Here is a 14546-nt window from a genome sequence, read left to right as displayed (position 1 = left end):
GTCGACTGGAAGGGGTGTAGGGATGCAAGCTCCCTGTCTCTCCTGACCCCTCCCCAGGGCACTGGATCCCTCCTGCACCCCTCTCTTTGCCCCCCCCATCACTGCCCACCCCCAAAAGCTGGGGCCCACCCAGGTTTCCTGTCTTAGCTATGCTACTAGTGTAGTGTGAGGGTAGAGAGTAGATTTGGGGCTTTCCAAGGAGGCTCATGGATATAACTGGTACCACAGCCCCTCAGGAAGGCCAGATGGGATCATGGCAGATGGAGCTCGTACGGAAGGGACCAGGTGTTTTTTCCTTAGAAGGGATTCTCCTTCCAGCAACTGTAGGGAGAAATCAGCATCTTCATGTGCTGAGGAGTTCCCTCCGAGAACCAGGGGATGGGCTGGGTAGCTAGTTAAGAGAGGCAGGTCAGGGCTGCAGGGAATTCAGTTAGGAATGCAGGTAGCAGCCTCTGTGAGAAGCAGGAGAACAGTGAGGTGAATTGTCCCCAAGGTACAAAGGTATCAGCTGTAAAGAGGAGAGTAGACATCTATTGAGAGTGCTGGGCAGGGCCCTATAGGCTTAGTTATGCTGTGTAATTGCATCAGTGACACTAGACTCTGTGGGAGACAGTTCTGGAAGCTACGTGTGCATTCTTATGGAGAAGGTTGAAATTCAGGGCTTCTGCCTCATTCACTTTAGAAACTGGAAGGCCTGTAGAGAATGAGCAGGAGAGCGCAGGAAGAACTAGGATGATCTTGTTAAGAGCAGTGACCGTCATTCAGTAGAGCTCAGTTCTGCTCCTGCCTCTGCCACAGATTTCACAGGTGATGCTGAGCAGGTCTCTTAAGCCCATTTTTATGGGGTCTGATTTGCAGAAGTACTGAGCACTCACAACTGTCACTAGGGTCAAGACAAGATGTGGCTGCTCAGCTCTTCTGCAGTCAGGCAGTGGGGTTGGGTGGAACGAGCACAGGGCTCTGAGGCAAAACACTTTGGTTTATCCTGTCTCTGCTGCTAACTCACTGGGTGGCCTTGGGCAAGTCACTTTGCTTTTCTCTCGGTTTCACCATTTGTAAAGTGGAACTAATAATAATACTTACCCACCTGCTTCCCTGGAGTTTTGTGAGGGTTTATTAATGTCTGGACAGTTCTTTGAACACACAAAGCTCTGCAGAAATGGTGAGTACTCTGAAGAATCAGGCCCTGGGGGTCTCAGGTTACTGCCCAGTCCCTCCAAGTTTGGAATTTTGGCTTTAATCATTGTATGTAAAATTTTCAAAAGCAGCTAAATGATGTAGAAGCCTAAGTGCCATTTTCAGAAGTGACTTAGGCAGCAAGAGGGAGAAGTCTGCATGGTCTTGGGCTCCTACGTTACTGGAGGAAATAGGATTAAGTCTCTAAGTCACTTAGGCATTTGGAAAATGTTATTCTTGGACTACTAAGTGCCTAAGTCACCTTTGAAATGCGCATCATAAGAGTCTGCTATCTCCCAGGGGTGTTATGAAGACGAATTCATTCATGCTCGTGATGCATTCTTCTACTACGGTGACGAGCACCATAGAAAAGCCCATGAAGAAATTAATAATTCTGTATTCAGTGCAGTGTTTGTGCAGTATGGGGGATAACTCAGTGGTTTGAGCATTGGCCTGCTAAATCCAGGCTTGTGAGTTCAATCCTTGAGGGGGCCATTTAGGGATCGGGGGGGGAAACGTCTGTCAGGGATGGTACTTGGTCCTGCTAGTGAAGGCAGGGGACTGGACTCAATGACCTTTCAAGGTCCTTTCCAGTTCTATGAGATATGTATATCTCCATATATTCTATGGTAAATAAGACCCTGGATCACATGTTGAATGATGAGGATAAAAAATAAATATTCAACTGCTTCCCCCGTCCTCTGAGCACCATCCTCCCGGTATGCTGAAGGAGGCAGGAGTTGGGGGTAGGTGAGAACAACAGGATGTGTGCATGCAATTAGACTGTATCATAATATATATGCACAAGGGAGGGTGAGGGGCTGAATTAACATTACATAGGTAACCTTAACGCTGTTACATCTTGTGCCTTTGACTAAATTAACTAACGGTGTTTAATTTAAAAAAAAAATTATAAAAGGTAAATATTAGAGCGGGTCAACAACCCAAAATTTTTCCCGTGAAGTATTTTGAATGCAGTATTTCAATTTTTAAACAGATCTGAGATACTGGCCTGTGGAAATGGAATGCGAATTTTTGTTTAGATTCTAACTAAAATTTTGATTCATTTCAACTTTTGGAAAATGAAATATTCAATTTTCCAGTTTTTGGATTTACAGGTTTGCCACTTCCTCCCCCTTTCTATTTTTTTCATCTTTTCTTCCACTGTAAAAAGTTAGAAACAAGGAAAAGTATAAGAAAGCAGGGGAAAAAATCTTTCGAGTTTTTTCAATTGGAAAGATGTGAAGAAAGTAGAGAAAACTAAGTGAGTGATAGCACTACTTTCTCTATGGTGTGCTACCAAAAATATCCGCAGGAACTCACATGAGAGAAGGGAAATGGTGATTTTCAGCAATTTATAATTCAGCCAAACCCAGACGGAATCTCACTACACTAGGAGAAGGCACCTCTCTGACCCCAGCACTGACCCCTTCCCAAATCACAAAGGCTCCAGCAATCAAGGAAGGTTCCAGAGCTTCTCAAGAAGATGCCGAGAATATTTTATAATAGAAAGTGTGAAGCAACCTCCATATTGGAAGTCACTACCAGCTCCTCCTCTAATTACTATTGGAGAATGCTGGGGACAATGAATTGGTGACATTTATGTAACCCGAAGGACAAAGTGCTGCCCCTGCTCTGCTGCCCTGCGTAAGGACAGAGTTGCTGATGTTTTTACTGGAGAATCCAGGGCTTTCCCAGGTCACAACTATTCTTTTGTGATCATATTATTTACTTTAATTTTATCTTTAATACATTTACCATTATTCTACATGGTTTAGGATCTAGCTCCCCCTGTCCTTGCTGTGCCCTGAGGTTCCCCTGCTCTAGGGGGAGTGTCACACACTGAGGGGCATTGCTTTTTACAGATTCAGACTAACACGGCTACCCCTCTGATACTGAGGGGCAGGTGTCCTTAATCCAGCATCTCTACTGCACTTACCTGAACAAATCACACTGGCATCATTGTCATGTGAGCACTGAGAGGCCCCCAGAGCAGTAACAGGGCAATGGCCCAAATGGGTTTCAGTCCCTTTGCAGTGAAATCTGTCTGTCCAGACAGAGCCAGTTCCCTTCCCAAAATATTCTTCTCCTGAAGCCTGTATTGCAAACCCACAGTCGAGCTGACGACAGAGAACATTGGCGTCCGGTAAATCCCAGCGTGAGTCACAGAGGGTTCCCCAGGCACCAAGAACCTGGATCTCCACCCTCCCTGAGCACGCTGTGCTGCCATTCACCAGCCGGAACCCTGTGTATCCTGGGGAGAAGGGAGAAGGGGTTTAGAGAGGGAGCCTTGGAACTATTTTATAGCAAATAGTTAAAGAAAGGAAAGTCGGGGGCATTTGATCCCTTTCTCATTAACTTGGCCTGTTTGGGGTTTTGGTCCAACCCTATTAAACCCAGCTCCCTACACAGTGAGATCAGTACGTTGTTTCACCCTAATCTAGAATACACATCATTGGGATTTTAAAGACATTGTGTTGAACTCTTACGTGAGCATATGACACCAGCATCATTTATGTGTGAGCATGTCTGATTCACATGTGATTTCCTGGAACAGGAGAACAGGAGAGACTCATTCCCCACACACTGGAATTCTTCAGTCAAGATCTTTCCTTGTCCTTCTCCAAAGTGACCTCCTCCTGGGATAGATACAGCTATTCCACACTCAAGCTCATTACAGATAACGTTGGCAACTTTGAGATCTAAGTGTGCATCACAAACTGTGGTCCATGTGTTTTCATGTTTTATCTCCACACGTCCTGAGCAGGCACCATCTCCTCCAACCAGCCGGGGCTTAATGTGTCCTAGAAAGTCAATGAAAGCTGAAAATTATAAAGGGGGCTTTGGGAATTGAGGTGCTCCACTGGTATAAAACGTTTCCTAAAATCTCATTCTGGGTCAGTGGGAAAGTGAATGCAGCAATAGAAATAAAAAGGCAATATATTACAAAAATGGAAAAAGTGGGAATTAGAGCAAATTAATATATATTAGAAGTTATGATATGAAGAAAACTGATAAGGGAAGCTAAAGATGTCAGGATAAAATCTGTGACTGGGAGGACTATGAAAAATAAGTTGTTTTTTAAGTATATTAGGAACAAACAAACAAACAAATCCTAACAATGTTGTGGCCATTAGAAATGGAGATGGTAAAATTGTTAAGAATGAGGTAGGAATGGCAGAGGAGTTCAATAGACATTTCCGGTTTTGGACAGCAGCAGGATGTCTATTCATATCCTGTGAAGAGGATGAATCACTCTCCAATCTATTGGTTCCTAAGGAGCATGTTAAATAGCATTTATCAGGGATCAAAAAAAATTTACATCGGAAGGCCTGAATAGCTGATAAAACCACAGAACAATAGAAATGTAGGGTTGGAAGAAACCTCAAGAGGTCATCTAGTCCATCTCCTCACACCAAGGGAGGTTTAAGTATACCTAGGCACCCCGACAGATGTTTGTCTAACTTGTTCTGCAAAGTCACCAATGATGGGGATTACACAACCTCCCTACATACCCTGTTCCAGTACTTTATTATTGCTATAGTTAGAAAGTTTTTCCTAATATCTAATCTAAATCTCATTTGCTGCTATCTAAGATGATTATGTCTAGTCCTACCCTTGGTGGATATGGACAACAATTGACAAACAATTTTTCAATTATTTGAAGACTGTTATCAGTTCACCTCTCAGTCTTCTCTTCTCTAAACTAAAAATGTCCAATTCTTTCAACATTTCCTCATAGATCATGTTTTCTAATCCTCTTACTCTGTTGTTTTCTCTCCTCTGGATATTCTCCAATTTGTTCTTATCTTTCTTAAGCAGTTATGAGCAAAACTGGACACAGTACTCCAGCTGAGGCCACACTGCTGCTAAGTAGAGCGGGACAATTACCTCCTGTGTCTTACATATGACATTCTTGTTAATACAATTCAGAATGACATTTCCCTTTTTCACAACAGCATCACAGCTTTTCAGATTGTGATCCACTATAACTGCGAGATCATTTTCTGCAGAACTGCTGCCTACTCAGTTATTCCATATTTTGGGTTTTTTTGCATTTGATTTTTCCTTCCTAAGTCTAATGATTTGCACTTGTCTTTACTGAATTTCAATTTACTGATTTCAGATCAATTCTCCAGTTTATCAAGATCATTTTAGTTTTAGATTTAGTTGGGGGTTGGTCCTGCTTTGAGCAGGGGGTTGGACTAGATGACTTCCTGAGGTCCCTTCCAACCCTGATATTCTATGAATCTATGCTTCTCTGATTTTGAATTTTAACCCTGCCTTCCAAAGAGCTTGTGACCCCTCTCAACTTCATGTCATCCACAAATTGTGTAAGTATATTATCTTCTCCATCATTCTAGTCATTTACAAAAATATTGAATAGTGCCAGACCCAGGACAGTGTTATTTTGTATTTATCCATAGGAACACAGCAATCACAGAGAAAAGAATGAAGTTACTGAAGGCCTACAGGGCTATGTCTTACCTAAAGCTCAGTTTTCCCCTGAAAATCTGGGCTGACTCAGCTTATCCCATGAGCCTCTGCTTTTGGGGATTGTGTTTCAGTCTCCTTCCCTGCAGACCCTTCCTCACCCCCTCTGTTCATCAGGGCTCCCCTGTTAACAATTCCCAAGCTCTCAGTTTAAGATCCCCCACCTCAGGGGCCCATCCCAAGGAAGGGGGCTTGTGCTCAGCTTGGCCAGATGGAAAAGATCAAAATCCCTGACACCTGTATTGTCAGTTAAGTACCAGTAACTGGGTTCTATGAAACCATTGTCTGCCGTCCTGGGACATGTCGGGAGGTCATATGGTGGTTGCCCTTTGAACCCTGGTAGGAAATGTGAAAATAGCAGTAAAAGGGATTGAAGTGCACATAATATTCACAGAAATACAGATATTTCCCATGTTCTTTGCAGGGGACATAGTAGACAAAGAACATGAGCTCTTAGTGTGATGCTGCTGCAAAAACGGCGACAGTGATCCTTGGATGTATAAACAGGGGAGCAATGAGTACAGCTGGCTGAGATGCAGGATTTTCAGTGTACAGGAAATTTCACTCTTTTAAAATTTCCTGTGAATTGGAAATCCAGCTAAAATTTTGTTTTGGAGACTCCAGTCCATGGTGGATCCAACATAAAATATGCTCCCAGGAACCCCAACAGATGCGTAGTGATACTGACATCCTTGTCAGTTTCACCACTGTTAGCATCAGGACAAGCATGTCAATTTCTCACAGCCACTGCTGGGCCTCTGGGGCAGCCCCATCATGTGTCCTGCCCTGGACTGGGGACCCCTGGGCTTCCAGACTCCTTGGCCAGCTGGCAGCCTAAATAGGCAAATAGCCCAGTCCGGGACATTCTACAAGGCAGGGCTGCCCCAGAGCCACAGACCCTGGGATACCGGAACCCATCCCAGGACTTCCAGGATCCCTGATGCAGACCCTGGAGCCGAGCCTTGGCGAGAGTTGGGGCTCCCAGGGCTTTCAGGTTCCTATCCCATGGCAGAGAGCCTGAAAGCATTGGCACGGCTGCCCTGGAGGTACAGACCCTAGAAAGACCAGGGTCTCCAATTCTGGGGCAATCTGTATGATGCCCCAGAGCTGCAGATCTGAGAAGACTGGGGCACCCAGCCCCCGGACAATCTGCATGGCAACCTGGGAGGGAACCATGGACATTTCCACCAGACCCTGCTTGTGGTTTCGAGAAAGTTTGTTGAACCCAATTCACTTTCATGATAAATGTTCAGTTCAACAAACTGGCATTTTCCAATGAAACTCTGGTTTGCCAAATAATTTCCAACCAGCTCTAGTAGGGTGGTGATTTTTCCTGTGTGTAGAGCACTGGGGAGACAGATACTGCATCTGCTTTCAGTGTCCACATTGTAAGAAGGATGTTAAAAAATTGGAAATGGCGCAGAGAAGATCCACAATAATGATTCCAGGGCTTGAAAATGTGCCACGCAATGAGAGATTTAAGGAGATCAATCTGTTTAGCTTATCAAAAAGATGACCTAGATGTGCCTTAATTGTAGTGTATAAGTACCTTCGCATGGACAAAACACTGCATATTAAAAGCCTTTTTAATCTATTGGAGAAAGGCATAAGAAGAACCAATTAGTGGAAGTTAAAGCCAGATAAATTCCTATTAGAGGTAAGGCATACATTTTTCACAGTAATACTGATGAAACATTGGAAAAAAATACCAAGGGAAGCAGAAGATTCTCCACCTCCTGAAGTATTCAGAACAAAATTGGATGCCTTTCTGGAAGATATGGCTTTAGCCAAGCACAAGTTTAGATGAAGTACAGGAGTAATTGGTTTAAATAGTATAGTCTTTGTTACCCAGGAGGTCAGACTAGATGATCTAACACTCCCTTCTGGCCCTAAAATCTATACAGCTATGAATCAAAAAGAAAGTTAAAGTTTGCAAAGTGAAGCACTCAAACATTCAGAATGCCAGACTTGTACTTGCCAGTGAAACGTTCATTAGTCCCTTTTGTGACTATGCTTGGAGGTTCATTGTCCAGAACAGAGGGGGACAAACTACGGCCCGCGGGCCACATCTGGCCAGCAGGACCCTTCCCTCTGGCCCCCAAGCTCCTGCCAGGGAGCGGGGTCAGGACAGCTTTGCAGAGGAGCCAGCCCAACTCCCCAGCAGCACGGTGAGTGGGGCGGAGGCTACCCCCTGGCCCCTCCCCTTCTGCTCCCCTTCCTCCCTGCCCCTCTCGCAGTCACAGTTCCCCCATCGCCTGGACTGCATGGCTGCAGTTCCAGCTGGGAGGCATGTCTATAGTGCCACCAGACCTGGTGCTCCAGGGCAGTGCGGTCATGGGAAGTTCGGCGGGGGGGGGGGGGGGGTGGGGGCGAGGAGCAGCGGGGATTGCAGGGGGAGTTTCATGGGGGGGGCAAGGATCAGGGAGGGTTGCAGGGGGGTGGTCAAGGGGCCTGGGCCCTGCTGCCAGGGACAGGGGCAGAGCAAGCCAGGGCCCCCCTCCACCTCCAGTATGTTTGGTCCCTGTTCTCGGCAGCCAAGCCCAGACAGGGAGCGAGTCCTGCCCGGCTGCCAGGGAGAGCAGCCAAATGAGCAGGGGGCGGGGAGAGCAGAGAGGGCTGGATAGGGGGCACGGGGCCCAGAGGGGCGGTCAGGGAGTGGGGATAGGGGGGATTGGATAGGATGCAGGAGTCCCGGGGGGCAGTCAGGGGTGGGGAGCAGGGGGGTTGGATGGGTGGGAGTTCCAGGGGGCTGGAATAGGGGCAGGGGCCAGGCCATGCCTTGCTGTTTGGGGAGGCATAGTCTTCCCCAGCCTTCCCTACCTAGCTCTCCATACAATTTCTGTACCCGATGTGGCCCTAGGGCCAAAATGTTTGCCCACCCCCGTCCAGAACATGAACCTGGTTGGTGTTGGAAAAACACAAACACTTATGAGAAGTGCTTGGCACTGGCACTTGCATAAACACATTCCAGAAGTGTGGTACCAGAACACCCTGATACAGGGTTATAGTGTAAACACACTCCCCAGTGATGATGAAGAGGAAAAAATGACCCTTCTAAAAATAAGGTCAGGATGACAGGGTGATGGATAGAGATGTTTTGATCAAACCAACATGGACATGATAAAGGGTGGCAACTAGCCACATCAGAGGGGCAATGCATAACTTGTTTGTATCAGAGTAAAAAAAGACAGGTCACAGAGGTGGTGTCTTTTTCTGGCCTTGGGGGGGGGGGGGGGGGCGGGTGGAGTGGAAAGTCTCGCCAATCACTGAGCCAAGTCCATTGTAAGGGGCATAGAGGTGCCCGTGTATCTGTAGACATTGATCCCGGGAGCTAGTACCGTACTTTGTCAGCAATAAACCTGAACGAGCGCCTTCGCCACTGAACCAAGTCTGTGGTCTTGGGCAGTTTGATCAAGGCCCCCTGGGTCAGCTATCTGCAGAGAGCTGAAAACACACAGAGAGAAAACACACGCAGCCAACAGCTGACAACACTTGGGAGGCTGGGAAGTGTAATTATCTCCTTTTTACACACGGGGAACCAAAGCCCAGAGACACTATGGCCAAAATTATCAAAAGCGTCCACTGATTTTGGGTGCCCAACTTGAGATACCCACGTCCTGGCTTTTGAGAGTACTTAGGCTTGTGCAGCACAGTTCCCACTGACTTCAGTTTACAGCAGCATGTGCTCAGCATTTCTGCAAATCAGATGCTCATGGTGTCAAGGGGGCCACCCATAAAATGAGGAACACACAATTAGTGACCACCTGTGAACCATTTGGTTTCAGTGACTTGCCAGGCGTCACATGGGAACTCTGTGGCAGAGGCAGGGATAGAATCCAATTCCCCAGGGCAGCATCCAACTGCCTTAACAAGATACCCTCCTTTCTCTTTCTGCAATCCCCTGCCTCATATACAGCACATTTCACAGTCTCTGCAACAAATGAGGCAGGGGACCTACAGACAACGGCTTCCTTCACTCCACAGTTCTGATTCAGAGCACTATCTATACTATGGAGAAAATAGCATGTTATCATGTAATCAGAGACTATATCTTAATGCATACGTACAAGTGGGCCAAACTAGAGTTGCAAAGACAACTTTAATTCTGCCATTTCCTTATTTCTAACAGTTCAACTTTGCAAACTGAATGTTCCTTAAAAGTAATGTTTTGTGCATAATTTCCTTTTTTTAAAAAGCAAACTGAAAAAAACAGAAGTTTCAAGATGTGGAATCATGTTGATATCCACATGGATCATCAGCAGGGTTGGAACCCTTAGATCCGCCACACAAACCTCTGCCACTTGAGTTAATGGAGTAACTGACAGCAGTAGTAGGTTGTCATCCTCTTTGTGAACCAGCAGTAGACGGGGATCAGAAGATTTTTTTGGAGGGTTTGACAAATATTTGCTGATAGCAGGGGAATGGAAAAACTCAGGGATACTGGGTTCCATTCCAGGCTCTGGAGAGGTGTGTGCTCTATTGGTCACAGACCCCTTTTCCCATGTTCCCTCAAGTCTAACTCCTTCTGCCCCACCCCTCCAACCTGTCCCAGTCCTGTCTCTTCCCCATCTCTTGCTCTGTGTCCCAGTCCCATTCTTCTTGTCTATCCAATTCCAGTCTCCACTCCTCAAGCTTCTCATCCCCATTCCCAGTCTCCTTGCCAAGCCAGTCCTAGACTTCACGTCTGGCTTCCCCAGCCAAGTCCCAGTTTCCCCCCTGTTCTCTGAGCTGCCCCTCCCCTCTGGGGTCCTCAGCTGATCTGTTTCTCACACTTACTCTTGTCTTGAGTTGTCCTGTCTGCCCCAAGCCCCAGTTTCCCTCCCTGGATGCCTCATCCAGTCTCAGGGTTTCTCTTTACACACACTTAGCTTGTGTCAAACTGGGGTATAAATTTACCTCGCACTAGCCTGCTGCACACTGAGTGTCCATGTGGAGCCTGCTGCTGTGCATTAACATTTCCCTAATGCTTGGAAATGGGATAGATCAAAGCACACAAGGGAACTGTTAGGGCTTCTCTTCACTACCACACTAAATCAGTGCCACTGTATCGATGCAACGGTGCCGATTTAGCATGTGTGCTGAAGACACATTACGTCGATGGGAGAGCACTCTGCTGTTGACATAATTAGTCCACCTCATCGAGAGGCAGAAGCTATGCTGGCAGGAGAGCGTCTCCCACTGACATAGTACTGCTTTAAGACTTGATGTAAGTCTCATTGCTCGGGGTGGAGGGTGGGTGTATTTTCACACCCCTGAGCGACGTAACTTACATCAACTTAAGTAGTAGTGCAGACAAAGCCTCAGTGCGCAGCCACATCGTCCACATAGACACTCGGTGCCTGGCAGGACAGTGCGGGGTAGATTTACACCCCAGCTCTGCTGCAACCCCTCTTCGGGGACTGTCACTTTGTTGTGGTGAAGGGGCTTCTGTGCTCCAATGATCCTCAGAGCAATGCTGTAGGGAGCTTCATTTTTCTTCACATTCGATATAATGAGAAGATCCCGGAAGATTTGAGAAATGCCAGCATTGTTACAATCTTTAAAAAAGGAGATAATTTGGAGTGTGGAAATTATCGTGGCATTGCCTTGCTATCTACAGCAGGGAAAATTCTCACCTGTATCTTCTTAAAATGATTACTTCCCCTTACTGAGGAAATATTGCCGGAATCTCAGTGCGGTTTCAGACCATCCTGCAGGACAACCAACATAATTTTTGTTGCCCACCAAATCCAGGAAAAGTCTCGAGAGCAAAATCATGATCTGTACATTGCCTTCATAGACTTCCACCGTTCTCTGTAATGGCCTGTAGATGGATCCTGGAGGTACAGACCCTAGAAAGACTAGGGTCTCCAATTCTGGGGCAATCCGTACCAAGCCCCGGGACAATCTGCATGGCAGGACTAACAGGAGCCACCAGGGAACCTGGCAGGGAACCAGGGACATTTCCACCAGACCCTGTTTGTGGTTTCAAGAAAGTTTGTTGAACCCAGTTCACTTTAATGATAAATGTTGAGTTCAACAAACTGTTATTTTCCAATGAAACTCTGGTTTGCCAGATAATTTCCAACCTGCTCTAGTAGGGAGGTGATTTTTGCTCTGTGTACAGCACTGGGGAGACAGATACTACATCTGCTTTTAGTGTCCACATTGTAAGAAGGATGTTAAAAAAACTGGAAAGGGCACAGAGAATAATGATTCCAGGGCTTGAAAATGGGCCCTGCAGGGAGAGATTTAAGGAGGTCAATCTGTTTAGCTTATCAAAAAGTTGACCTAGAAGTGTCTTGATTGTAGTGTATAAATATCTTTGCATGGACAAAACACTGCATACTAAAGACCTTCTTAATCTAGTGGAGAAAGGCATAAGAAGAACCAGTGGATGGAAGTTAAAGCCAGATAAATTCCTATTAGAGGTAAGGCATACATTTTTCACAGTAATACTGATGAAACATTGGAACAAACTACCAAGGGAAGCAGAAGATTCTCCACCTCCTGAAGTTTTCAGAACTAAATTGGATGCCTTTCAGGAAGATATGCTTTAGCTAAACACAAGTTTAGATGAAGTTCAGGAGTAATTGGTTTAAATTCTATAGCCTTTGTTACCCAGGAGGTCAGACTAGATCGAAAGCTCCCTTCTGGCCTTAAAATCTATACAGCTATGAATCAAAAAGAAAGTTAAAGTTTGCAAAGTGAAGCTCTCAAATATTCAGAATGCCAGACTTGTACTCGCCTGTGAAACCTTCATTAGTCACTTTTATAACTATACTTGCTGGTTCATTGTCCAGAACATGAAGCTGGCAAAGGCATGGTTGGTGTTGCAAAAACACAAACACTCATGAGAAGTGCTAGACACTGGCACGTGCATAAACACATTCCAGAAGGGTAATACCAGAACACCTTGATATAGGGTTATGATGTAAACACACTCCCCAATGATGATACAGGCCTGGTCTACACTAGGCGTTTATGTCGAAGTTAGCGCCGTTACATCGAATTAACCCTGCACCCGTCCACACTGCGATGCTATTTAGTTCGACATAGAGGTCTCTTTAATTCGACTTCTGTACTCCTCCCCGACGAGGGGAGTAGCGCCAAATTCGACATGGCCATGTCGAATTAGGCTAGGTGTGGATGGAAATCGACGCTAATAGCTCCGGGAGCTATCCCACAGTGCACCACTCTGTTGACGCTCTGGACAGCAGTGCGAGCTCGGATGCTCTGACCAGCCACACAGGAAAAGCCCCGGGAAAATTTGAATTGGAATTCCTTTTCCTGTCTGGCCAGTTTGAATCTCATTTCCTGTCTGGACATCGTGGCGAGCACCTCAGCACTGGCAACGATGCAGAGCTCTCCAGCAGTGATGGCCGTGCAGTCTGTGAATAGAAAGAGGGCCCCAGCATGGACTGATCGGGAAGTCTTGGATCTCATCGCTGTGTGGGGCGATGAGTCCGTGCTTTCCGAGCTGCGATCCAAAAGACGGAATGCAAAGATCTACGAGAAGATCTCTAAAGACATGGCAGAGAGAGGATACAGCCGGGATGCAACGCAGTGCCGCGTGAAAATCAAGGAGCTGAGACAAGGCTACCAGAAGACCAAAGAGGCAAACGGACGCTCCGGATCCCATCCCCAGACATCCCGTTTCTACGAGGCACTGCATTCCATCCTCGGTGCGGCCGCCACCACTACCCCACCAGTGACCGTGGACTCTGAGGATGGGATAGTGTCCACGGCCGGTTCCTCAGACATGTTAGGGGACGGGGAAGATGAGGAAGGAGATGAGGAGGGCAAGGCAGTCGGCAGCGCTCACAACGCTGATTTCCCAGACAGCCAGGATCTCTTCATCACCCTTACAGAGATCCCCTACCAACCGTCCCCAGCCGTTACCCTGGACACAGAATCTGGTGAAGGATCAGCCAGTAAGTGTTGTAAACATGTAAACATTTATTTTTAACAAAACAGGAATATTAACAATTAAAAGAATGGGTTGTTCATGATTACTGTGCCCTAGGCGCTTAACGGTTTAGTCATGGGCAGTGCAAGTTTTGAAAAAAAATCTAGCAATGTCCGGTTTTCAGTGATTGTCCTGCCCAAGCCGCTCTACTGTTCAGTCCCGGCTACTGCAGCTACATTAAAATGCGGTCTATATGTGCAGGGATAGAGCAGTAATCCTCCTGGGACATCTCGATGAAGCTCTCCTGGAGGTAATTTGAAATCCGTTGCATGAGGTTCCTGGGGAGAGCGGCCTTATTGGGTCCTCCGAAGTACGACACGTTGCCGCGCCACGAGACTATCAAGTACTCGGGAATCATTGCTCTGCATAGCAGGGCGGCATACGGTCCTGGTCTCTGGAGGCTTTCCCGGAGCATTCTCTGTCTGTTGCTCTCAGAGATCCTCATCAGGGTGATGTCGGCCATGGTGACCTGCTTTTAATTAGGTAGGGGAATGTTAGTGTTGGGACTGCTTTCCCGTTCCTTTACAGAACTGTAACCGCTGGTTTGTAGCCACGCGGTGGAGGCGGGAGAGGGGCAGCCGAAAGGGATCGTTCCCGGGGACAGCCACGAGGGGGTGGGACAGAGGCAGAGTTCCCGCTTGCCGGATTGCTGGCAGCAGGGACTGACATTGCTTTAAATGTCAGTCGAGGCCAGTGGTAATATAAAAGTTTTACACTGCCACAAGTCTACGGCTTACCATGTCTGCCTGCAACAGAAATTCCGTTGTGCTGCCCCGCTTCTCAAATGTGCTGTGCAAGACCCCAGGCATTGAATGCGAAGGCCGAGAATTCGACCTTGTGTTGAGTGCGCATGTGATAGGTGCTGTGCATGGTCTTGTTCACAGAGAAAGACTATGTTCTTTGTTCACTACTACATTTATCTTTCTGA

The 14546-nt window shown here is 46.7% G+C and overlaps 1 protein-coding gene across 2 annotated transcripts in view; it reads right to left on the bottom strand.

The window, feature by feature from the left end:
- The window catches only part of LOC101936793 (scavenger receptor cysteine-rich type 1 protein M130-like), a 153831-nt gene that overhangs the window by 99226 nt on the left and 40059 nt on the right, over nucleotides 1-14546 (bottom strand). For both annotated transcript variants that reach the window (XM_065578747.1, XM_065578749.1), the window contains exon 3: nucleotides 3666-3980. In XM_065578747.1, coding sequence (XP_065434819.1) covers nucleotides 3666-3980 — 315 coding nt within the window. The remainder of the gene's footprint in view (nucleotides 1-3665; nucleotides 3981-14546) is intronic.

The sequence above is a fragment of the Chrysemys picta genome, unplaced genomic scaffold, assembly GCF_011386835.1.
Source record: "Chrysemys picta bellii isolate R12L10 unplaced genomic scaffold, ASM1138683v2 scaf1, whole genome shotgun sequence".
NCBI lineage: Eukaryota > Metazoa > Chordata > Testudines > Emydidae > Chrysemys > Chrysemys picta.
Note: the sequence above shows the minus strand (reverse complement) of the source record. Positions and strands in the feature narration are given on the sequence as shown.